This window comes from Protomyctophum parallelum, assembly GCF_964188405.1.
Source record: "Protomyctophum parallelum genome assembly, chromosome: 2".
NCBI lineage: Eukaryota > Metazoa > Chordata > Actinopteri > Myctophiformes > Myctophidae > Protomyctophum > Protomyctophum parallelum.
This window is the reverse complement of record NC_139699.1, coordinates 25,574,699-25,599,504: the sequence shown is the minus strand read 5'-3', so window position 1 is coordinate 25,599,504 and position 24,806 is coordinate 25,574,699. Positions and strand designations below refer to the sequence as shown.

Here is a 24,806-nt window from a genome sequence, read left to right as displayed (position 1 = left end):
TATTTCCAACTAGTAAAAAAAAGTAAAGCCCCGAAAGCGAAGTGTAAACTTAACGCCGATCCTTGGTCATGGCTCCATGACGTCACAGCTGCATCCTTGGTTGTGTTTGCATAACGTGTAGCTGCTACATTGTAGCAGGTCAGTGTCAACATGGCAAGCTTGGCTGATGTCGGCTGGAAACTCCTGGAATTCAAGGCTCGGTCTAAAAGATCAGGTTGGAACCATAATTTATCCCCCTGACAACATTATAGACACGCATGTTGGTTTGTGTGTGCGCAGGTGTGTTTTGTTGTGAGTGTGTTTGATTGTAACAGACATGGAAACATGCATGCATGCATTGCATGGTGTTTGTTTACACATTGACAGGTGTTGTAGGCAGTGGTTCTCAGATTCAAACTTAAAAAATATATATCGAGGTCCCTTACGGGTCAATTTGGTTCCATTTGTCACATTCTCAGAGTTATAGACCTGTTTAAAGGGTATATCGAACCCTGAGGGTCCCTGGACCCAAATTTGAGAACCACTGCTCTATTGTAGAAAAGGGAACCAGCAAGCACTGGAAAGGTCAGAGTTTAGAGTTGATGTTTTGCAGCTATTTTAAGAGCTTCAGAGAAAGCTGACTTTGCTGCTGCACTGTCTATACTCTGTCATGTTTGTGTGCACATTGAGTGTTTTAAATGGAACCATTATTGACATGTTCTTGGCCTATTGTTTTTGGATGTGGTCATGGTCAAGGTATACAGCCTAACTGATTGATTATTTATTGACTGTCAGACACAAACTCCAAAGGATAGCATGTTAAAGTGGGAACACTTATTTCCAAAAAGATTTTCTATTAAGATTTGAAAACATGGCCTCCCAAAACCTCTGCTGCTTTTGCATCTGCAATTATGTGTTTTAGTTGCTGTACTTTAATGCAATTATCTAATCAATACAAGCATTTACCATAGCCGTCATCTATGTCGCCTTATAATGGCTGCAAGAGGCAGGAGTGATCTAGGCCTGCAATAGCTGTGTGTATTGACCTTGAGCACACTATTCAAAGTAATAATAGACAATGGTGGTAAAACTACTCACATTTTTATCAATACTGTAGTAAAAGTATTGTATTGGAATCAATTGTGACATGTTGTAAGCTTGTAGATCGGCTATTTTCAAATAGTTAAAGTGTATATAGGGCTGAAGTGGTTAATGTACAGTATGTTTTGTTATAATAATTCAAATCTACAAAAGTCACTAGTAACTTAAGTTTTCTAATAATATTGTAGTGGAGTAAAAAGTACAATATTTGACTGAGATGTAGTGGATTAAGATTAAAAGTATAACAAATTGGAAATACTCCAAAAAGTCCAAATACAAGTACAAGTACATAAAAAGTGTATTTTTAAGAACAGTACTTATGTACATTTATTTTACTTTCCACCACTGGTAATAGAGCGACTTAGTAGAACAGGGCAGCCATACCCATCGAGTTCAATGGAGAAGTGGCACCCTGTTCTATTCTGTTTCTCAAGCTTACAGTGTATTATGGAATACATTTAATGTATGTAGTACCACAGCCATTCACAGCCATTCTAAAGGCCTATTCATAGTCTGGATTTTCGGAGCGGTGGTCACCTCACCACCGGAGCTGAAATAACGTTGAGCGGTGGTGAGTAAAAACAGAGAGAAGGGCTGGAGCGGTGGCGGTGGTTTGCTCTTCACCGCGGCTCGTGACGTCATGTTGTAGTTCGGTGGTCACCCCACCACCGAAAATCCAGACTATGTATGAGCTTTTAAGGCTATCGTGTAATTGTAATTGTAAACCATTCTTCATATAATGTGATTAAAATCTGCTACTCTACAAACTGATTCCATAATAGCTGTTACATGAAAACATTGTCTCCTCTTAAACTTGTTGTAGACTTGTAATGTCTTAAAATATTTAGCAATTAAATGAATTATGTAAACATTCATTTAAAATGAATACAAAGGGGGAGAAATTATTCATCAAATTCACAAAGTTTTCCTGTGATGGCATCAACAAAACCATTCAGTATTTTTTGTGAACATAATATAGCCTAATATAGTGGTTGTTGTACACCCAGTACCAACTAGTAGTAGTACACGGTAGTAATGTGTTTGCATTATTATTCATGCCAGCCACAACATGCATGGGAATTAAATATTCATATGTGTACATCCTTCTAATGAGAAACAAACTGTTATCATCACTTGGGATTTCGTGCATGCTTTTTTTTGTAATCTGCACAGTGCACACTTCATTCCAATTAATTGTTGATTCCTGCCTGTCTAAACTCAAACCCTGCTACTAACCCGTTCTTGTTAATAGAATTTTAATTTAGCTTGGAGACGATTAACTTCACCTTATGAGAATGGCCAGCTCAGATGCAGAGCTTTCCAAACATCGCAAACTTCGTAGATTTGGTAAGTACCGGAAAGAATTCTGAGGGATCATCAGCTGCGTCTGTAATGACCTTTAACCACTGAACCACTTAACTACAGAAAAGTCTAAATTAAAAAAATAGCCGACATATGAGCTCCCAAAGCATCACAACACAGCTTGTGTAACGGACAGTATTCAAACCCTGGCCTCCCACCTGGAAAGCCAGCATCTTATATATATTTTTTTTTACTAGAATGGCATGCCCAAAATGGGGAGGCCTGGGTTAAAGTGGTTCAATGGTTCTGAACAATGGTGATGGGTGAATCTATGAAGGACTTTCAATGACTGTCCGGCGTCCTATATCAATGGATGATTATCACTTTTCTATAATATTCTGTTATCTGTAAATCAACATCCATAGTTAATGCCCTTTATCTTTAGACGGACAGGGCTGTCCTCACTAAGATTGTGAAGAAGACATGAACATTATTTATTATTGTCTCCACCAGGCCGAAGGCATGTGGGGAGAGTATGTTTTGCACTCCGTCCGTCCGCGTGTCCGTCCGTCCGTTTGTGTGTCCGTTTGTGTGTCCGTGTGTGTGTCCGTGTGTGTGTCCGTGAACAGCTAATCTCGGCCACCGTTAACCCGGTCGATGCCATATTTTGCACACACACTCCCTGGATGCCAACCATGAACCTCTGCCCCAAACTTTCCAGAACGGCCTGTTATAGCGCCACCAGGAGGCCGCTTTGTGCAAAACAAGTTTTTGCACAGTACACCTACAGATTTTGTCCAAACATCACGCAAATTGGTACACAGTCTCTCTAGAGCCATTCAACGAAACGGGTCTTTCAGATTTATCAGACTCCATCCTGATCATCCTGAACTGCACGGATCTGTGGATAACCTGGTGGAGACCTGTGCCCGGAAGGGCACTTTTTCTAGTTATTTATGAATCTGGTATGAGGTTTATATTTTATTAAATGTGATAATAGCACAATAACGTTAAATTATCCTATAACTTATGTGCAGTATGAAACCATAAAAGAGTCCATCTTGAATTAAAATGAAGGCAGCACTAATACAGTAGGTGATTATGTTTCTTTATTCATATTAATAGGGACTCGTATGTCACTCTCTATTAAGATGAGAGACTTGTCAGTCAGAATCAAATCAGTAACGATACCGCTTCAAAACAGCCAACAGTTCATATTCACAAATTACAATATTGGACTCACTGTGTTCTTATTTCTTCTAAAGTCCTCTTTTGAAAAAAAAGAAGTAGATTGTCTTTGTCCCCACAACTTTAAAAGCTGATGGAAATTATGCTAATTTGGGCGAGGACGTGAATGTTCTTGGTACCTGAGGTACTGAGTTACTGACCCAAGGTCGAACCCATTAAAATGCAAATCTCACCCAAAGTTAAAAGTGTCTGAAAATAGAGGGGTTTTCCTTCAGACCCCCAACCCTCCCTTCATAGCTCTGAGGCACTGGAATATCCACTGGCCCGTCATTGTATTGGGTGGAAACCTTGTATGTCCAAAGCGGTTACTTTTCAGTAAATGAAACAATATATAAAAAAAGCTGTCTGTTGCACAATAACGAATCTACAGGCTCACAACGCATGATGACACCGTGTGAGCTTGTATATTGGCTATCTTATTTTGTGTGACTCCTGTACGACGAAGTAGCCAAAGTAGGACATTCGTATCTGAAAGTGAAATGTTAAAAGTTGAAATATGGAGAATATAAGGTTTCTGCCCGACACCAGCTATTTGAGTTCAGGTCCTGATGTACAGTACGTGTCTCTTTGTGTGGTCTGTGCAGTAAGTGTTGCTCTCTCTGTGTGTGACTTTGCCTTGACTTTGAGAAGACAAAATGCAACTTGAAGCATGGTGATGATTGGTGATGATCTTGTTGTGGAACGGTGCACCCAATCTATGATTCATAGTAGATCGGGTGCACCATTGATTCTGTAACACTGTGAAACCCTCCGTTCATTTGACAGTTGACACAGTGAGTGTACCGATGAACCTTCACGGGTCCATTTGGTTCTTTTGCATCCATTGGATGATATACAAAATGTAGACATTTTGATTAGTTTTCATTAAACTCCTCAGTCCTCACCTCAGACATTTCTCCAAAGTCATGTGTAGGTAAGAAAGTAATTAATCATTTTGAGTAATGACTGTGGAAAATTATACAGCACAGCACCAAATTAATATTTGGAGTATAGATTTAGTAGTTAAATGGTGAATATATATAAATGTGCTACAATTTTTGTTTATAGTTTATGCTTATGCTTATGCTCTGCTCTGCTGTTTTACTGGTAGTTCTACTTATGGAATGATACAGAGAATATACACACCATGTAAAAAACTAAAAACTTTGTCTGGTAGTCTGACTTTACTTAAAAGTAAAAGTACAAAAGTACTTTGACAAAAGTTAGTTTGGCTCAGCACCAAGATTGGAGGATGTGCGTAAGTGCGTTACATTATATTATATTACATTATCTATTCCCCCATTTCACAACTATCCAAAAATGTAAAAGCAAGTCTTTTGAAAATCTACAAGTTCACAACACAATGTTAGCTTGTAGATCAGCAATTTTCAAATAGGCAAAGCATATAGCTGAGCAGTGAAGTAGAAGTAACGGTATTGAAAATTGGAAGTGAAGAAAAACAAAATGCCTCAAAACTGAATATACAGTAATCGTACTTAGTTACTCTACACCAGTGGTTCTCAAAGTGGAGCCCGGGGACCCCCAGGGATACTTGAGTGTGTTCCAGGGAGTCCAGAGCCTAATTTGTTAATACAGCATCACAATCATGTTAACCCTGTTATCCATTATTTTATACTTAATAGCAGTTATACAAGCTCACATCGCACATCATTTCATGCCACTCTGGGAGCGTGTACATCTGCTATTCTGTGGGGTCCCTGGCACTGCAAAAGCATTTTCAGATGGGGGTCTGCGACCAAATATATTTCAATTTGGGGGTCCTTGGCACGAAAACATTTGAGAACCACTGCTTTACACCACTGGGATGAATCCAGTTGGGATGAATCCTTCCCTCATTGTTACACCTTCAATAAGCTTTCCCCCCATCCACTGTGTGGGGATGGGGGGGGGGGGGTGGGGGGAGTACAGTGGATAGGGGGAAGGAGGATGGTGGAACTAGATGCTCCTAACATTTTCTATGTGTCCCTCATCATCAGGGTCCATCTATGAACCTCTCAAGCTGTCCATTCTGCAGCAAGAGGATGAGCCTCTCTGGGAGAAATTGGACCGCCACTACAATGCTGGTAAGGAAATAAACTCACACAAAAAGATCCCTTTCCCACTTGACCTAAGGTACTGTATGTTAAATGGAGGTGAGGTCACCGACATCATTTTCCGCTATCACGCAATTCCAGACGGCAGATTCGTCGCACCATTGGAGCCAAACTGCACCCGGAAGTTCGGCAGAATGCACTGGAGTCAATGAGAGCTCAGTGACCAGCTCATGAACAAACATTATTTAAGAATGACAGAGATCTTTTGTAAAGTAATCACTTCTGGCAAACAGAAGACATACTGTATGTATAACACATCATTGTCTGCTGTGTTGTTTTTCGATGTGTACACTTTGTAATTTTATAGAGGTATCTAAAGAGGAAAAAGTACGTTTCTGAACGTGCCAAGTATCGCAAGACTGCCCACCGTTTCCTGTCTGGCAGCCAAATCTCGCGAGACCCCGAAACAGAAACGATACCTTAAATCCCCAAATAAAAGGATGTACTGTGCACTCTGTGCACATCGAAAAGCAAGTGATTAGAAGGCAAACTGTGATGTCTTCTTTCATGTACCTGAACCGATTATATGACACAGGTCTCAATGGTGCATAAATAACATTTGTTATGAGCTGGTCAAGCTTGCTCCATTCACTGCGTTGTATACATGTCACTTCCGGTGCGAGATTTGGCTCCCATGAAAGTGTCATGGCGCAGCACAGTCACGTGACCATGTCACTTCCTTCTCTAATTTTCCTTGCCTGAAAGCCGGAAATCCACTGGCAATGTCAGAATACTAAGCTGAAAGTATGAAGAACAACATTCTCGTAGTACATGCTGTACAGTAATGGGGAAACCTGTAATGTAAAAAATCTGTTTGTAGATCTGCTATTTTTATCAGGCTTGTATCAGTCTTGTTTTTTCAACCGTGTTGAAATGCAATTTAGGTTAAGCATGTTATTTAAATAGATCATGCCAGGTCCATTGTTTACCCCGTATCCTATAGTACAATGTACAGATTTAGTTTTAATAGTATTTTGTTTAGAGTAGACTGATTGGTTCTAGGTTTACCTGCAATCCTAGGCCGGGATAGAGGAGTTGAAGGTAGGCGTGGCCACAGTATGTGTGTGCATGATTACATTCAAATGACAGTAAAACATGTGAAAGTAAACGGTGCTCAAGGAATATTTTTTTATATTTTATATACAACAGTGACCCCCCTAATAAAGTTGTTTCATTTGTTTTCTCATGCCCTCCATGTAGAGCACATTTGAGTATTCATAATATGAATACTCTATATTATAGACATTAAGACACTTCATATAGGCACTTGCTGCACTTATTTATCTGTTGGATTTGGATATTAACTATTAAGTAGCCTTTGATGAAAAAAAACAAAAACATAATGAAGTGACATTATTCCGGTAGAGTCTCAGCCCTGCGGTCGCTACTCGCCTTTAAGGCGTCTTACTGGTTATTTTGTATGAATTCATTTCATCAGTGTGGTGCCTCCGTTTGTCTTCTTCCCTGTGGCTGCTTGCAGCTACAATGTCCCTGTCCTCGAACTTCCACTAACGAAAACAAAAAGATGAAACACCAGGCTCCATGCCAGTGATGGATGGTTTATTTCCCCAGCATCCATAATTTAATTCAGCAACGTTAGCTATGTGTCGCCGTCTCGCCTTCAAGTCGATCTTCAGAGTTGTTCAGTTTTTCATTTAAGTTTTCATTTAAGTTATTAAGTTAATACCAGTGGTTGCGAACGCAGTGAGCCACTTACTATGACAGCAAGGGCTGAATGTCTGTGTGTGTGTGTGTGTGTGTGTCACGCTGTTACACCACCCGCCCGCCACCAGAGGGCGCAGCTGTAGCACACACACACACACAGGGCGCAGCTGTAGCACACACACACACACACACACACACACAACCACACACACACGAGCTGCGTTCGCTTCCCGCGTTTGCGCGTCTTACTTGTGTAGTATACTGTTATACGTAATATACGTAGGTAGCATGCCGTACCAAAGTTTTGGAAAACAAGCGCATAACGTCTGCTAATCATTTTATCCATTGACCACGCACGAGCGAGCGTATAGCCTTGTGCAATGTGTGCATGTCGTGCAGGTAATAATTATGGTCAGGTATACCGTCTGAAAAAACCTAAGCTACAGCACTGGTTAATTGCGACTGCAGGTCGCATTAACTATGAAATCGCCGTCTGTCTGTCAGTCAGTCAGTCAGTTGTTTGGTTGGTCACCCCCAGGCATGACCACTTGTGACATCACGTGTCATCATCAGATATGGAGATCCCTGATGTCATCAATATTGGCCAGCAACTCTACATATGACCTCAAACCCTTAGATCTCCATATATGGTGCTGACCTGTTCTGACATTCCATATGTTGATCCTTCCCCATCCATCCTTCCTCTTCGATGTCTCCCTTTTGACTGATACCTGTCCATTTAAACTCTAGACGGGCCTGCCCCAAAGTTATTAGTCGAAAATAAGGTCTCTACAAATTAAGGCTCGCCCTAAAGGGCAAGGTCGCTTCTCGCCCTCAGGCGTCTTACTGGTAATACTAATCAAAACTAGAAGTAGGACAGGATTTGTGATTAGCCTGTGTTCAGCGACTGTCCCAGCGTTTCTGGGATGTCTGGTCGCCCTACATTTGATGCTGAATTTCTTAATGAAATAATTAATATAGATTGTCCTTTACATGTAAAATTGTATTGTATCTTATGAGTCCCACTGCAACAGGCATTGAACAAATACACGTACAGTATATGAATGCACAATTTTCAAATCAACTAGATTTGTATTCAGTGGAGCACCACTCTCACAGAAGGCACGCACCAATAATTATACCAACCCATTCTGGGCGGGAACCCCAGAATGGAAGATTGTCTTCCAGAGCAAAACATGGAAGTACAGTATCATGAACTTGTATTTGCCACAGATCTTATTTCTGGCTTTAATAAAAAATAAAATAAACAGCCAATCCCACTTTCTTTTCAAGGGAAGCAGGTGCTAACTGCCTGCTTTTGACAAGAGAAATATGTCACCCCTGGACCTCGCTATTGTCTTCAGCATCAGCTAAGCTGATGGAGAAGTGTCTGTCAGATTGCAATAGTTGTTAAATTGCCACACTGATGTGGTGTTCTTGCTTAATTGGTGTGTTCCGCATCGGTCATAAGTGCCAGCTGGGAACAAAAGACCCAACATTGTTATCGCTGTTGTCCAGGCCCGTGAGCCAATACCTGCTTTCTGTCAGCTGTCACAAAGAACACGGAATGGAGACCATGACAAATCTAACTAAGTAACAGCTTTCCCTTGTGACATTTTGTCATGAAGTAGCTAACAGGAATAGCATTCGTCTGTGTATGCTGTCAGTGGTGGAAAAAATACTCACATTTATTATTGTGTTTTACTCAAGTTAAAGTAGCAATATCATTAAATACTTTGTTTACATGAGGAAATGTATAGTAATGTATATAAGCTATAGAGCTGAAGTGGTTAATGTATGTTGTGTAATTACAATCAAGTGTAACTACAGTAGTAACAAAAGTTTTCAAATAATTGTAGTAAAAGTACAATATTTTATCAGAAGTATAGTGGAATAGAAGTAAGAATTACAATTTGGAAATGCTCCAGTAAAAATAATACCTCAAAATTCTATTTAGTGCAGTGCATGTACAGTACATGGCTACTTTCCACCACTGACACCAATGGCATTAGTAGTCTCTGGATGCTTTATTGAGATAAGCGTGTTGGATGGCTACCCTTGTCTCATAGTTCCTCAATTCTACTTTCTCTTGCACACTCGCTGAATGGGTGTGTGAGAGGCTCAATATTTCTTCTCTCTCTATTCTTTATCTCCATTCCCTCCCCTCCTCTTCTCTCTCTCTCTCTCTGGTTTTCTCATTTATGTGGTAATGCCTCCACACTCCATTGACTCAGTTGGACTCGGTTCCTTGATAAGTATGGTGGCAGAAGGCCATCACCCTACCGTCTGGATTACACCCATTAAGGGACGAGGAAAACAATAATTATATTTTCTCTCTCTCTCTTAGGATATGTTTATGGGGAACATAATGTAATGCATTACCTTAACCACGTAAACCATAAATGCTTAGTTGTTTGATGAAAAGCGGGTTATAGCCGATCCACAAGCTCATAGTGTGTCGCATTGTGACGTGTTGTGAACTTGTACTTGCTATTTTTACTGTAAACTGCAAAAATTTGTGGAATCTTTGTTTCCCTATACTATAGTCAAATGTCAAGTTGTTTGTCTTTCAGGCAGCCTGATTGTTAGATGCCGTTTGAGAGTGAGATGTGAGGTTTTTTTTCATCATGCTTTTTACATAACACACTGTCAGTGATTGTCTGTAGTAGGCTATAAGCTCTTCCTCCGCCCACTCTAGTTTTATTAAACGTTTTGCGTCATATGAAGAGGTGGCTTTTTGTGAGTGTTATCTCTGATGTTATCCTAAGATACACTGGATCTGACCACCGTTTACAGTCCAGACCATAGAGTAATATGGTCCTCCCCCCCCCCCCCCACCCCCGCTATTAATTTCAATAGAAGTTGCTCAGTGGCGTTTTGAAGCACCCGGAAGACTGCCAGAAGTACAATTATAACTCTGAATGGCTCGAGCGAACACCTCCTAAGCTTATGCACGAGACGTCATGAACGTCCGTCCACCTCCATGAACGTGCTGCAATTCCACATTTTGCCAGTAGGTAGTAGCAGCTTCAACGTTGGATAGCCTTACTGGGGGCTTGGTCCAGACCCATTCAGATGGATTATTCCAACCAGCCCTGTCTGACCAGGGGGAGGCAGCATAGAGACAATTACTCAATGTTTTTTGCAAGGGTACCTACCCTATGGGACACAGAGAGAACATGCAAACTCCACACAGAAACGCCCTTTCGCCAGAAGAAGTACCACACTGAGAAACGAGATTTAACTGGCAGCTCAATCTCATTGTAAACTAAAATATCCTATAGAAGTTCATAATTCTAGTAATGCCATATTTAGTTGCTACGTCTGTGAAAGTCGATCCTGTGCAACCTGCTAGCGTAGCCGCTAGCCTACTGCAGTAGCAACAGCACTGCTGGCTGCTGCTCTATTCAATCTAATCAGCACAACTGATGATAATTCAAATTTATCCAATCTCAAATCTTCTATTAACGGCTAGGTGTGCCGTCATGCTAATTTCAGCACGGCTGGAGAGCCTATTTCAACCAACTGCTTTGTCAGAAGAACTACCTGTAGTCATTCCACTTTTATCTGTTTTTCTTCTGTATCGGGAGAAAAAGTACCACCCAGTAATCCAGTATTCAACACTACACCAGTGGTACGTGTACCACAGGTTGAGAACTACTGGCCTGGCTATAATATGTCCAATACAGAGTTGACAGGGTTAATGTTGTTACTTTTGTGCAATCGCTCTCTCTCTGGCTCTCTCTCTCTACCTCTTTTCACAACCTCTTATCATGCTATAGTCCTGGGTTCATTTTGGTGTGGTGATGAAATGGCCCATCTTTAGCAGACTGTTTGCTCGTGATACATTAGCTGTTGATTTAGTGGGACATTAACTTGATAGATGATGATAAGGCAGAACATAACTCCCAACAACAGTTGATTTGCATCCAGGGGAGCGGTGGCGTGGGTTTGGCCCTTTGAGACTGAATCATATTTGAGGCCATCATTGTTTCCTGCTGTGTGTCTTAATTAATTATATTAGTCCTCCTCGGTACTCTGCTCTCATAGAAGATTCAACTTCAAGCAGCATGGCTATAAGATTGAATGAAAATAAACTCCTTTTTACTTCTAAAATTCCATTTGCCTGTATCATATAAATTGTTGTGGTACAAATTAATTATTTACTGGGATTGAGGCAGCAGGGGACATTGAGAAAGACATTTTACAATTAAACACAGTGCCATCTTGTTAATAGAGAAGCAATATGTCGTCATGCTTGCCAATATTGTATAGATACAGTGGCTGCCACATCGATACGGTAGGACATTCTGTGTGTGACACAGTTTTGAAAAATAAACATCACCTAATTGTGCTACATAACACAAACTGTATGCCTGAGACTCAAGATACAACAGAAAGGCCCTTTATGATTACTATGTTCCCCAGTGTGCCTCAACCTTCGCCCCAACCCCTACTATAGATTTCAGGGCTGTAAAAGGCCTCTGAAAGTGATTTTGGTTTGTTGGATCCAGAACCAGTGTAAGCAGTAGCCAGCCACCTCCAGCTGGAAGGGGGACATAAAGTATCCAGTTGAGATGGATGAAATTGTGGATGTCAAGCATGAAGGGACAAAGGACAGGCAGGCCAGTCTTAATCAATGAGCCGGTGCAAGAGGTCCGTGAAGCAGGTCGATCGGAACGGGAGACCGGCTTCATCATGAAGTCATTTGCCACTGGGAAGACAACAAACAGGGAATGGGAAGAGAGAGAGAGAGGGGGAGGGGAGGGGGGGGGGCTGGTGGTTCTGTTACGAAGGCATGGATATAAGTTCTTAGCCGCCACAACTGATTTCGGTTTTTTGGATGTGTTTCCCTTGCCATTCTCCAAAGGGATAATTATACTTGGTTGCATGCCGGTGTCGCACACTGAACATGGCAGATCTATAAGCTCACGCGTCACACACTTTTCAGTGCAATTCATGGCATGCCACCCATTCCAAATAGGCCGCATAACCCTAGCCATATGTAATAATTATGATTTTTTTTTGTATTTGAATTGGTCAAACTATAGAATACATGTTCAGAAGTGTCTTCTATAAACACTAATGGTCTCAGATATTGCATAAAGACAAAGTTAAAAGCCTTTATCTTATTTAACTGGTTGGCTGTATGTAGAATTGTAGAACAAGAACATGCATATAGAACGATAATACGTAAACATTCTAATTGTCTACTAGTAAACAGAGCACTGGAAGCTTACTTATAATTCTTGATGACTATTCTTGAGTGGTGCTTCAGCAATGTCCGTATGTCTGTATGCATAGGCGGATTTACCATTGGGCTAGGGTGGGATGCAGCCCGGGAGCCCCCGGCTGGGGGGGGGGGGGGGTTTAAATAATTTGAAGTATTGCAATGCAATTCAAGTGAGATTTATGTTTAGTTATTGCATATTTAGTATTATGGTTAAAACATTGAGAGCTTCTGCTAAAACAAAATACGGCAATTTCTTCACCGAAATGCACCGCACAGCCCTGAAATTTGTCTAGCCCAGGGGCCATTGGGAGGGTAAATCCGGCCCTGTCTGTATGTCCCTATGTTTAGGGTACCAACAGGTTCCAAAGTGGCGCTCTTGAGCTAGAAACAGAGAGAGAGTGTTGCACTGTTTCCTGCTAATTACAATGTGGAGCGTGCGTGCATGCGAGAGATAGAGAGAGAGAGAGAGAATACCTAGAGGTAGTGTTGTCTGCTAATTCCCCCACACAGTAACTCTGTCATTTCTCAACCGTTTCGGACCCTGCAGGGCGGCTTGCCGGAGCCGGCCCGGCCCCCTGGGTGCGTTCCTGGGGGACTGGATGTTCCGTGCACCCCGCCCCCCGGGGACCCCCACGCGGTAACACTGTCATTTCTCGACCGTTTCCAACGCGGACCAGCTCGCCGGAACCGGGTCGGCACCCTTATGTAGTTGTGTTATTCTTGCTTACTGTAAAACGCTCTGGATTAAGAGCGTGTGATAAATGTCCAAATTGTAAAGGCGCAATCCTTTCACACTGTTTCACATATTTGGACTTGAGTCTGTCAAAACAAATCTGTTGTGTGATTTGTTTCTCCTTTAATCCATGTTAAGGATGGATGGGGGAGCTGCATGTAGATGTAGATGAGTCAATCTTGCTTTGGAATAAATGAATGAACAAGTTGCAGAATAAATTAATGAATTAGTTGCAGACGTCAGAGGAGTTGAAATGGGGTTATCAGGGAGTTAGGTGAGTTTGTTTGAGGGTGGAGAACATTAGTTTAGGGATTCCCTTGACCTTTGGACGTTGAATTTGAATGGGAGGAATATTTGGTGGGTGGTGTGAGGTGGTTCTATATGTTGTAAAGTGATCGGAGTCAGACCTGACCACCCCTGGCTTTCAATGAGCTGTACTCTTCCATTTGTGCTCTCTTCTGTTATGTCTTGTAGGTTAATTATCTCCACAGTGATATATATAGTTGAAATTAACTATTGTTCTGCTGCTAGCTGGTAGCATAAATGTAGTTAACCTGTGCCACGGCCTGCGTCCACTTTAAGAGAATAATCTTCTTCCCCGCTGCAGCCCCATGCACACACTCACTGTAACCATTTGCTATCATTAGCGCACACTGTTTTAGTGTTTACCTGTTGCCAGAAACGTTTACATGTCAGGAGCAATGCGAGACAAAGTCACAAATGACATACGAAATTTGAATGGCTGATGATCACCAAGGACAGCTCGCCTAGATTCCGACTTATATGGACGTTTGAAAATCCTGCTTTGAACCAAGGTAAATGGAGAGGAGTTGTAACGTCGCATAGCTGGTGGTGACGGAGGCGTCTCATAGCAACCGGATCAATGTTAACAGCTGCTATGGGGCTCAACCAGGCTTCGTACCTGGCTGATAACGTCCCATAGCGGGGGGGTACGGATATATTCGTACCTCGCAGAGAAATAATTAATGTAGGAACACAAAGATAGAGGAAAGGAGCACTCTTTCGACGCCGTTTCCTCCAGCCGGGTCGGGCTAAATTGCAATATACTGTATACTCCTTCCAACGTCGGGGTTTGACAGGCTTTCCGAAATTATGCAGTGCTGCATGATGATGAGATAGGTAGATAGGTAGATAGATAGATAGATAGATAGATGGATAGATAGATTTTTATTGTCATTGCTTGCACGAAACAACGAAAGTTCAGAGCTTAACCACTGGCATACAAATAAATAACCATACTGTGTACAATAACCCAAAGAGCTTGTGCTATAGTGCAATGTACAGTAATAGTGCAAAGTTATAATAGTTCAGCAATGCATAGTCCAAAGTTCAATGCATAGTCCAAAGTTCAATGCATAGTCCAAAGTTCAATGCAAAGTCTATTTTCAGTACCCTTTTAATACTATAGAGGAGGCTTGGGGAGCGGGGGGCAGGTTGTTCATTCAGCAGCCTGACAGCCTGTGGATAAAGGCTGTTGGTCAGTCTGTTGTTTCTGGACCGGATAGATCGATATCGCCTACCAGAAGGCAGACGTTGGAAAAGATGGTGTGCTGGGTGGAACTGGTCCTGTAGTATGTTATTTGTGCGGCGTAGGCAGCGGGAGGTGAAGACTGTGGAGATCTCTGGGAGACTGACTGGTCCCAATGATCCTCCCTGCAGCCTTGACCACATGGTGCAGCTGTAAAACCACACCAGTAGCCCATAGGTGAGCACACTCTGGAGTCTCTACTGCACAGTGGTAGAAGTTGATCAACAGAGCTTGAGTCTTGCCCATTTAAGTTTCCTTAAAAAGAAAAGGCGTTGCTGTGCCTTCCCCATGGCAGAGGTGATGTTGGTCCTCCAGGACAGGTTCTCGGCCACAGTCACGCCCAGAAACTTAAAGTTCGAAACCCTCTCCACCTCCTCATTTCCAGCTAAGTTGTGATTGCCGCACCATGCCACCAATCCCTCGACCTCACTCCTGTATAAGGTCTCATCTTGTCCTGTGATGAGGCCAAGTACTGTTGTGTCATCTGCAAATTTAACTATAAGGTTAGATGTAGAGGAGGAGCAACAGTCGTGTGTGAAGAGTGTGTAGAGAAGTGGGCTAAGCATGCAACCCTGGGGGGCCCCGGTGCTAATGGGCAGGGTGGGGAAGATGTGCATGCATCCATGCATGCGTGCATGTGTGCGTGCATGCATGCGTGTGTTGGCACTCCAGTCCACGGACCCAATGTGCATGTCCTTGTGCATTTCAGTCCAAGCCCCCATAGGTGCAAGAAAATGTGGGTCTGAGGTTGTGAAGCCTTATTCTTATTCAGGGGGAACGTCCCATTTTTTATTGAACATGATGATGTCAAACATGGCAAAAGCTTTCACATAACGGCACTAATTTAGCTGTAGCCAAAATTATCCTACACCCAAAGGCACTGTCCTATTACTGGTGAACATATGAAACATGCCCACCGGAGCCTGAGGGATTGTGCGTGTGTGCATGCGTGCGTGCGTGCGTGCATGTGTACTACCTAAACTCCAAGATGAGCACTAATGTCTGTGTATTAATTAAATATAGGTTGAGCAGACCATTTTGTTTGTGTTGGTGTCAGAAGGGGGGAGGGGTACAATTTGGGTTATAAGCAGTGCGGTTCAGGACTGGTATAAATGGAACGTATTCATGATGAGTAATTGCTTGTGTGTAAAAATCATGTATGCATCTTATTAACCATCTATTGTTAGAAAACCAGATGTCGCCTCAAAATAAATGCAATGTTTCCTTGTTGGAGTTGATGAAATGGGGTCATTTGATGTATTTTGACGGGTTGTGGTTGTTTTGATTGGGTTATAGATGTTTTAAGATAAGACACACATTTTAATCTAAGGGTTAAGGAATACAAGTCAAAGGATAACCCTTTGCTCTCCGTAGTGTGTGTGTGTGTGTGTGTGTGTGTGTGTGTGTGTGTGTGTGTGTGTGTGTGTGTGTGTGTGTGTGTGTGTGTGTGTGTGTGTGTGTGCGCAGACTGCACGTGTGGCCACTCAACGGTACCTGGGGGGACCAGCTGACAGGTTTATTAATTCTTAATTATCTCCGTTCTTTGTCTCACAACCTATGACACTGCCTCTTTCAACCATTTGACCCGCCCCTCGACACACACACACACACACACACACACACACACACTATCTCTCTGTCCCTCTCTCTCTCTCAATCTCTTGTTTCCTTTGTTTTCCGCCGTAATAAGTATTGGTACAAAATGGATGGCCTCTTCATTAGACTGGTATAATGTGCTTTTGACAAATGAAGTGCTCAGTTCAGACAGATTACTCATCAGTGGGAGGACCTCAGTAGAGGTGTGTGTGCGTCTGTGCGCGTGCGCGGGTATTGGTTGGGGGAGATAAATAATGTACCCCCAGGCCCTCTCTGCATAGTGCATACATTAACTTAAGAGCCAGAATCAGAATTCACATTAAGGTTTTTTATCACTTTATTTTTTCCTTCCTTCCTGACAGTGCGAAACATGAACTCAAACGAACTCGCTGCCTCTTAGTTGAGCTTGTCTGCTTACCGCAGTTAATAGCATCCGTCATCCCAGTAAACATAAAGGTCTTAACACACCAGAGGCGTGATAGATTGAAACGACACGAATATTGCACACCAAACTATTCATATAGCTGACGCCTCCTCCATACAGGTTGATGCAGTTGTTTGCAGTGAAAAGATGGACCTCGTTTCGAATAGAAATTGTGTTGATTTATCACAGCAGATTCAACATTAGATGTATTTGCTCTCTGTCCACCACCTTGACACGCTGGGCAAGACCTAGCCGGTTGAGTGGTTTACCAGAAGTAGCAGGATTTGGGCGGAATTATCGCTCAAGGAAATTATGTTGACACTTTACAAATCTGTTTACATTCTCTGTGAATGAAACAAGTGTTGTGATTGGTTGAAACATATTGTATCCGGGGGGAAATACATCAGACGGATGTGCCAGCCGGCCCGATACACATCCGGCTAGGCACTGTAACGGTTTCCTCAGTAGCTTATGTGGGGTGCCAGGCAGGCGAGTACCTACCAGAGAGGAACTCTCCTTTTTTTGTGTAGCCAGGTGGTGTCAAGGAAAACGAACAAAGGACTCACTAAAAGATAAAGAACCCTTAATCACTGCGCAAAAAGCATGGCATACGGATGTGTATATTACAGGAAACTCCCGTTAAACTTTCCAACAAACTCCGGTCCCGAATTGTACCATCACACCTGTATATTACCGGTACTGTATATTACTGTATATGCCCGCTAAACTGATGTGTCTATGTGTTTATATGCAATTGAATGTTACAGTGGCATATGTTCCCTGGTTCCTTTATTTTCAGTTTTTTATGTACACAGAGTCCTATGTTTCCAGACTCTTAATTCCCACAGGGTCCCTATGTTATCGTATTTAGTAGGGGAAGCGAAGAGTCTACTTTCACTTAAAACCCATGCAACATCCATATCCTGGGGAAATCGTTTGCAGAAAATAGCTTTTTCGGTTGACAAATAATGCAAACCATGCTGGGGTGACAGTGGCACTGAGAGAACGGCCACTTGGGAATTGGAGGATTTCCAATTTGATTCCCGTCTTCCCATGGGTTAGTGTCGAAATGTACTTGAGCAAGACACTGAGCCCTTAACTGCTCCCGATGAGCATGTTGGTGCCCAGCATGGTTTCCTCTGCCATCAGTTTGTGAATGTGTGTTCTGTCAATGAATGAACGAATGGGTGAATGTAAGGCACATCGTATTCATAAAGAAGGCACTGATATTAATGCACCATTTACCATGGTTATGTATTGTATCACTGTGTGAGTTCTACAAATCTTGACAACCAGGCAGGCGCTCTTGACAGCATGGCTTTAAAACTGGTAAAGTGTGTCAAAGCGCGCCACTAGGCTTCGTACGTCGACAATCCATCTGTGGTGCCATGTCTCCGGTAGGAGACTCAAAGAGTCTCCATTGAGTCTCCTCTGCTGGTCATCAAATGATTGGCTTAGGAATGTGACAAAAACAAATAAGTCTCCATGAATTCAAGGCTTCATGGGGTGTGTAACTGATAGAAAGTACACCATACTTTGGGTGAACTATCCCTTTAACCACTTGAACCCTACACTTGATTGAACGGGGCCTGTCCCGATTGAATAAACATTTCTCAGATTGGGGCACAAAATAACATTTTGCTGTGTTAGCTATTTCACTTACGCACAGAAAATGGTGTTTAAACAAAGACACAGATACCAAAATATAGGAATTCATAGATGTATCCTGCAGCCTGCAGGCCTGAGAATAAAGTTTTAAACTTGATGTAACAGAGACCACTATAGCACTTATTGAGCTGCAGTGGTTGTTGGGCAGAAAACTTGTTTCTCCATTTTTCAACTATGTATATATAATATGCTTTTTCATTTTTTGTAATGGATGCCCTACTTCATCATACAAGAGTGTTGCACAAAAGTTGTGAATATTGTGATCATCACTGATATGGATACAGACCCCCATCGGAACATATTTTGTTCAAGATGTTCATAGCTCATAGCTCACAATGTGAAGTACGTTTTGATCTACCGGGTCGCCCTAGGCAGATCCTCATCAACGGACACCAAAGTTAACTTTGTGAATAAATCGTAACATTGTGAATAAATGAGGCTATGAGTATGGCATAATAAACACATAATCGCCTGGCATTCATCATTGCAAAGTTTTCTAAACTCGGGACTTGTTGGATAAGGCCTCAACTACAGCATTGGGCTGATTAGGGCTAAGGCCCGTTAAAATCAATTATGTAGCCTGTGGCAGTGGTAATCAAACATTTGGCTCAAGGCCCTGCAATTTAGTTTTTCATTCACAGCACCCCTTAATGTCACTGTTACTTTACAGCACCTTTGTCACATTACCATTACTCTTCCCCACTAAGCTACAGTATGTCACGAGAAGATCCGTTTGCATTAGGATAGATTTCAAATAACTACTTGACATTGAGCTACTTGAACCTCAGAATCTCCAAATGCTAGAGATTTGGTGTGGATCGAAAAATAACACACCGCCGTGCAGTGTCACTCTGGTCTGTTTTAGTATATAGAGGGTCTAAGTGGAATTCCAATTATCCAATTATTTGGCAGCACCCTTGGAATTGTGTCACGGCACCCACTTTAAGAAACTAGAATTTCGCGGCCGCTTTGCGGCCGCTCATCCCAGAGTTACTTTGCCGCGCGCTATGGGAAGAAGGAAATTGCGGGAGTTGACTCCACATGTAGTAACGGATGGGTTATTAGTTATTATGTGTCCTTATTAGTGTAGTGTAGTGTAGTCAACACGTTATGGCTCATACACACTGCCCGGTATTTCCTCCGATTATGCTGTCAGGGAGCATTTTTGGCGCTGGCCGACAAAACCGCTGATCTGACGTTAAGCGGTGCCCAAAAGGTAGATCAGGATCTACCAGTATAGATCACAAAGGCTTTGCAGTTAGACCACATGACATGGCCCTAAAAATATATATAATTTTAATATAAAAAACGATTTTTGCATCTGCCGCTTGAGATGACCTGAGATGACTTGATTGATTGACATCAAAAAGGGCCTGTCAGCTCAAACACACAATGCAATACTTGTTGTTGCGTACAATCATCAGTAGCTAAGTCAAATACCAAAAATAAAAACCCTACCATTTCCATTCCCCCCCCTCTATTTCCCATGCCATGTGCGTTTGTCTTATAGTTCTCTGGCCTCACACACACACACACACACACACACACACACACACAGTATTGGCAACAAATTGCACTTGAAGTACAGTACAGTTGAAAATAGCAGATCTACCATCTCACAATGCATAATCATGTAACATATTCTGTTTCTCACACACACACACACACACACACACACACAGAATTGACATCAAAATTTAATTTACAGTTGAAAATAGCAGATCTCCAAGCTCATGATGCAGCAACACAGCAGATCTCCAAGCTCATGATGCAGCAACACAAACGTCCAACATAGATAAAAGTAATTACTCACCTACTGCTGCAGGTCCATAAATAATCCCAGTGTTGTTCAAGATGCATAATAATGATTGTCGCGTGGTTTAGCGACGACTACCACAGTCCACATACCACTATGAGAGGAGAACGACACACACGTGCGACTACACACACACACGTGCGATACCGCACGCACGCAGCGCCCGCAGCATTGATGTGTGTGTGTTGCTACGAAGCAGCATTGTGTTGCTACGTGCGATACCGCACGCACGCAGCGCACGCAGCATTGTGTTGCTACCTTAGAGTATATACTCTATGGTTCCCTGGTATAGATGATTATATTATATATATATTCATTCCGTGGTTAAATCCCTGTAGGCTACCCACATATTGGTAGCCTATATTAGCCCAATATTGGCGTTATGCATTTCACTTGAATAATGTTGTGTGAGAAAGACAGTTATTTAATGAAACTCAAGATTATAACGTCCTGTCTCGCTGCCGCCGTGTATAGGCTGCACGGCTATTCCTGTGTGTGTGTGTGTGTGTGTGTGTGTGTGTGTGTGTGTGTGTGTGTGTGTGTGTGTGTGTGTGTGTGTGTGTGTGTGTGTGTGTGTGTGTGTGTGTGTGTGTGTGTGTGTGTGTGTGTGTGTGTGTGTGTGTGTGTGTGTGTGTGTGTGTGTGTGTGTGTGTGTGTGTGTGTGTGTGTGTGTGTGTGTGTGTGTGTGTGTGTGTGTGTGTGTGTGTGTGTGCGTGCGTGCGTGCGTGCGCGCGCGGCGAGAGAGAGAGAGAGAGAGAGAGAGATCGTGGCTTCCAGGCGTGCGTGTGTGTGTGCGCAATGAAATGTACTCGGCAGTATGGCTGGCAGGCGAAATGGCGAATTCGAACGGCGTAATTGTAATAGTTTGGAACAAACCAAAATCTGTCAAAGAACAATATTTATGTAACTAAGAGATTCGCTGAGAGAGCGATATTTAATATACAGAGATTTAGAAGGAATAAGCAAAATCGTGAGGCGAAAATTCCTCTCCTTCCTTGTATTTTTCTCCTGCGGGCTGCGGAGTCCGGACAGTGGACAGGACTGTCATGGAGACTCGGAGGTCAGAGCAGCACTGGCTGAGAGGCAGAGCTAGTAGCCAATGAAAAGACGGAGTAGTAGTTGCCAGGTTCGCGAATTGTAAGCGAGTCGTAGTGTGTGTTGAATGGCATTTGAATGGCATTTGTGGGCTTGTGAATGAATTTTCTCACATGTAATTTGTGCTCACTTGCATAGACCTGGCGAATTTAGCGTGGTGAAAGGGCAACAGTGTTCCGGGGGTGTGGGTGCTTCGGGCGATAATGTTTGTAGTAAACAAATGCATTGGCGGCGTGAGTGTGGACGGGAGGCATTTTTGGTGGCAGTGCCAGTGCCAGTGTTTGGCGGGTGGTGTCGAGTTTTGCCGTTCGGCGCGATATGAGGAGATAGCGTTGCAACACTGCGAAGGTAAGTGTGTGACGTCACTGCCGTGTGAGTGTGTGTGGGTGTAGTGTGTAAGATGGTGTTTTGGGTGTTGCAATAGCGACGTAGCTGTTGTGGCTTTGGGTTTCTTGCCATGTGTTGGGTACAACTTTACAACTATTAAATTAGATGCTGATGTAGCCTATGATGATTTGAAACAGTGAATGAAGGGGGGGGGATGTTTGTGTGGACACAGCACCTTTTATATTTTTTTAAGTATTTTCTTTTTCACAGTACCTTCTGTCTCTGCTCTCTCTATAGTGAAGACCACCATTCTGAACTACCAGAGCCCCACCACCGGCCTGTTCCCTGTCAAGACCCACACGTCCTGCAAGGAGGCCAAGGTCAGGGACTGTCTGTACTGCGCTGCTGGGGCCTGGGCTTTGGCCCTGGCCTACAGGTGAGTGTACAATGTGCACACATGGAGTAAAGTTCTGTCTGTACTGCGCTGCTGGGGCCTGGGCTTTGGCCCTGGCCTACAGGTGAGTGTACAATATGCACACATGGAGTAAAGTTCTGTCTGTACTGCGCTGCTGGGGCCTGGGCTTTGGCCCTGGCCTACAGGTGAGTGTACAATATGCACACATGGAGTAAAGTTCTGTCTGTACTGCGCTGCTGGGGCCTGGGCTTTGGCCCTGGCCTACAGGTGAGTGTACAATATGCACACATGGAGTAAAGTTCTCAGTCGCCACGACTGATTTCACTTATTTGGATTCCATAGAATTAGAACATTTGAAGAGCAGTGATGTAAATAGGTTTTCAATGTAATGAGTCCCAGGATGCAGGTATGGTCTTTTAGATGAGTCCCATGGACATGAGTCCCACTTCAACCACGGTAGGAGTCATATTTTGCCATTTTTACAAATTGCAGCATTTTAACAACTCCCATTTCATTTCAGGTTATATTCATGTAGAAAACAGAAGAAGAAATTATTATTATAACACAAGCTAACAAAATAAAGTACAGTAGTGCATCCCGTGGATGCAGAGGTCGTTGTTTTATTGCGTCCCTTAACTCTAAACTGCGTTTTGGGTTGCAAACGGCATCCTATTTTAATCTCTGGAAGAGGTCAAGCTAGCAATATGTTCTAAAGCATCTTCCATAAAACCCTAATGGTCTCGGATATTTCATAAAAGCAAAGGTTAAAAGACTCAATCAATTATGTGTTCACCTGGTTTTCAGTGCTGTTAGTGTACAGTATGTAGAACAGCTGGAACAATATTAGTTAATAGTTTTTAGTTATACCACATTTGGGAAGGGATTTGAAATACACTGAAGGGTCACATAATGCCATTTTCTCCACACAGTAGAGGTATATGTAGGACACAGACGCATCAGCCTACCTTATTGGCTTATTACTTAATATGTAATTATTTGGAAGAGTATTGAACTGATAAGGGACACACTTTGAATCAAGTGGACCATAGTCGGCCCGGAAAAGTCCAAACTTGGTCCGCTTCCAAGTGAACCATGGTCCGGTTTGTTACAGGTCTGTAATGAACTTTATAGTAACAAAATAGAGTGCATTGTGCAGTGTGTCCATTGAACAACAATATATGGAAAATAAACCACTACTCGTGTAAATAACAATAATTCAATGGTGTAACTCATAGAAGACTTAACATGCCTGCCGTGGTAAGCGGTCCGATAGGTGGTAAAACATTTTTTTACCCATTTTGGGCGGGAACCCCTTTTGGTGTTAGCTATTGAAAAATAGCAGCTCATAGCTACGAGCTTCTAGGTCTGCTATTGTGAAAATGAGGCACAAATCTTTGAATATATATTCTTTCAGAAGACTTCAGGCCTAAATGGGTTAATGATCAATTAATCAATTGTGTTCCGGCTTTGATCAAAAACAACCTTTAATGTTATTTAATTTTATCATTAAAATCTTAATTTATTTATTATAATTTGTGCCTATATATTGCAATATCCTGCCCACAGGTTGTGAAACACTTATACATTACACAGAGGTACAGCACACATACACATGCTCGCACATGCACACACAAAGGAACACGGAGCCAGCCTGTGCCTGTGTAGTTTGATGAAAACACAGTGGGCCATTGTTTCAAATCACCGAACAGGCACTTTTCATTAAGTGTCCTTGATTCCATCTCTCAGAAACTGTGTTAGCAACACGCTGAGAACAAACTAGTTTCTTGGGGGGGAAATGAGTTGCAGGGTTAAATCACTACCCACCACCACTGGGCCTCGGTTCTGTCTAGGGTGCGTCAGGCTTTTGGACGGGCGCTCCAACCAACACGGTTGGTCGGTGTGGGTGAGAAGCCGTCAGGGGACTCTGCACTTTGTCACTGCACCACAGTGACTCCTTCTGGATGGATCAGACAGAACCACTCTCTATGAGCAGCTTGTTAAACAATCTGGAGATGGATCGGCAATTCGGCAGTGGATCAGGTAAGAAAAACAAATGTAATTAATTTGGATGTTTCATTCATTCATGCATAATTGTCTCCACCAGGCCGAAGGCATGGGGGGAGAGTATGTTTTGCACTCCGTCCGTCCGTCCGTCCGTCCGTCCGTCCGTCCGTCCGTGTGTCCGTGAGCAGCTAATCTCCGGCACCGTTAACCCGGTCGATGCCAAATTTTGCCACACACTCCCTGGATGCCAACGATGAACCTCTGCCCCAAAATTTCCAGAACGGCCTGTTATAGCGCCACCAGGAGGCCGCTTTGTTCAAAACAACCCGGTCGATGCCAAATTTTGCACACACACTCCCTGGATGCCAACGATGAACCTCTGCCCCAAAATGTCCAGAACGGCCTGTTATAGCGCCACCAGGAGGCCGCTTTGTGCAAAACAAGTTTTTGCACAGTACACCTACAGATTTTGTCCAAACATCGCGCAAATTGGTACACAGTCTCTCTAGTTCACATCTGGCTTTTAGAGCGCCACCAGGAGGCCGACTTTTGTAAAAC

At 42.8% G+C, this 24,806-nt stretch overlaps 1 protein-coding gene across 6 annotated transcripts in view; it reads left to right on the top strand.

The window, feature by feature from the left end:
- The first annotated feature begins 119 nt into the window (after positions 1–119).
- Positions 120–24,806, top strand: part of phkb (phosphorylase kinase, beta) — a 124,706-nt gene continuing 100,019 nt past the window's right edge. For 5 of the 6 annotated variants that reach the window (XR_014568947.1, XM_083759776.1, XM_083759773.1 and 2 more), the window contains exons 1-3: positions 120–214; positions 5,607–5,693; positions 22,127–22,265. Coding sequence is in view for 5 of the 6 variants with exons in the window: in XM_083759776.1 (XP_083615902.1) it covers positions 151–214; positions 5,607–5,693; positions 22,127–22,265 (290 nt within the window). In the remaining variant the exon portion in view is untranslated. Of the gene's footprint in view, positions 215–2,332; positions 2,428–5,606; positions 5,694–22,126; positions 22,266–24,806 lie in introns of all 6 variants that reach the window. The other variant, XM_083759775.1, reaches the window with a different exon arrangement.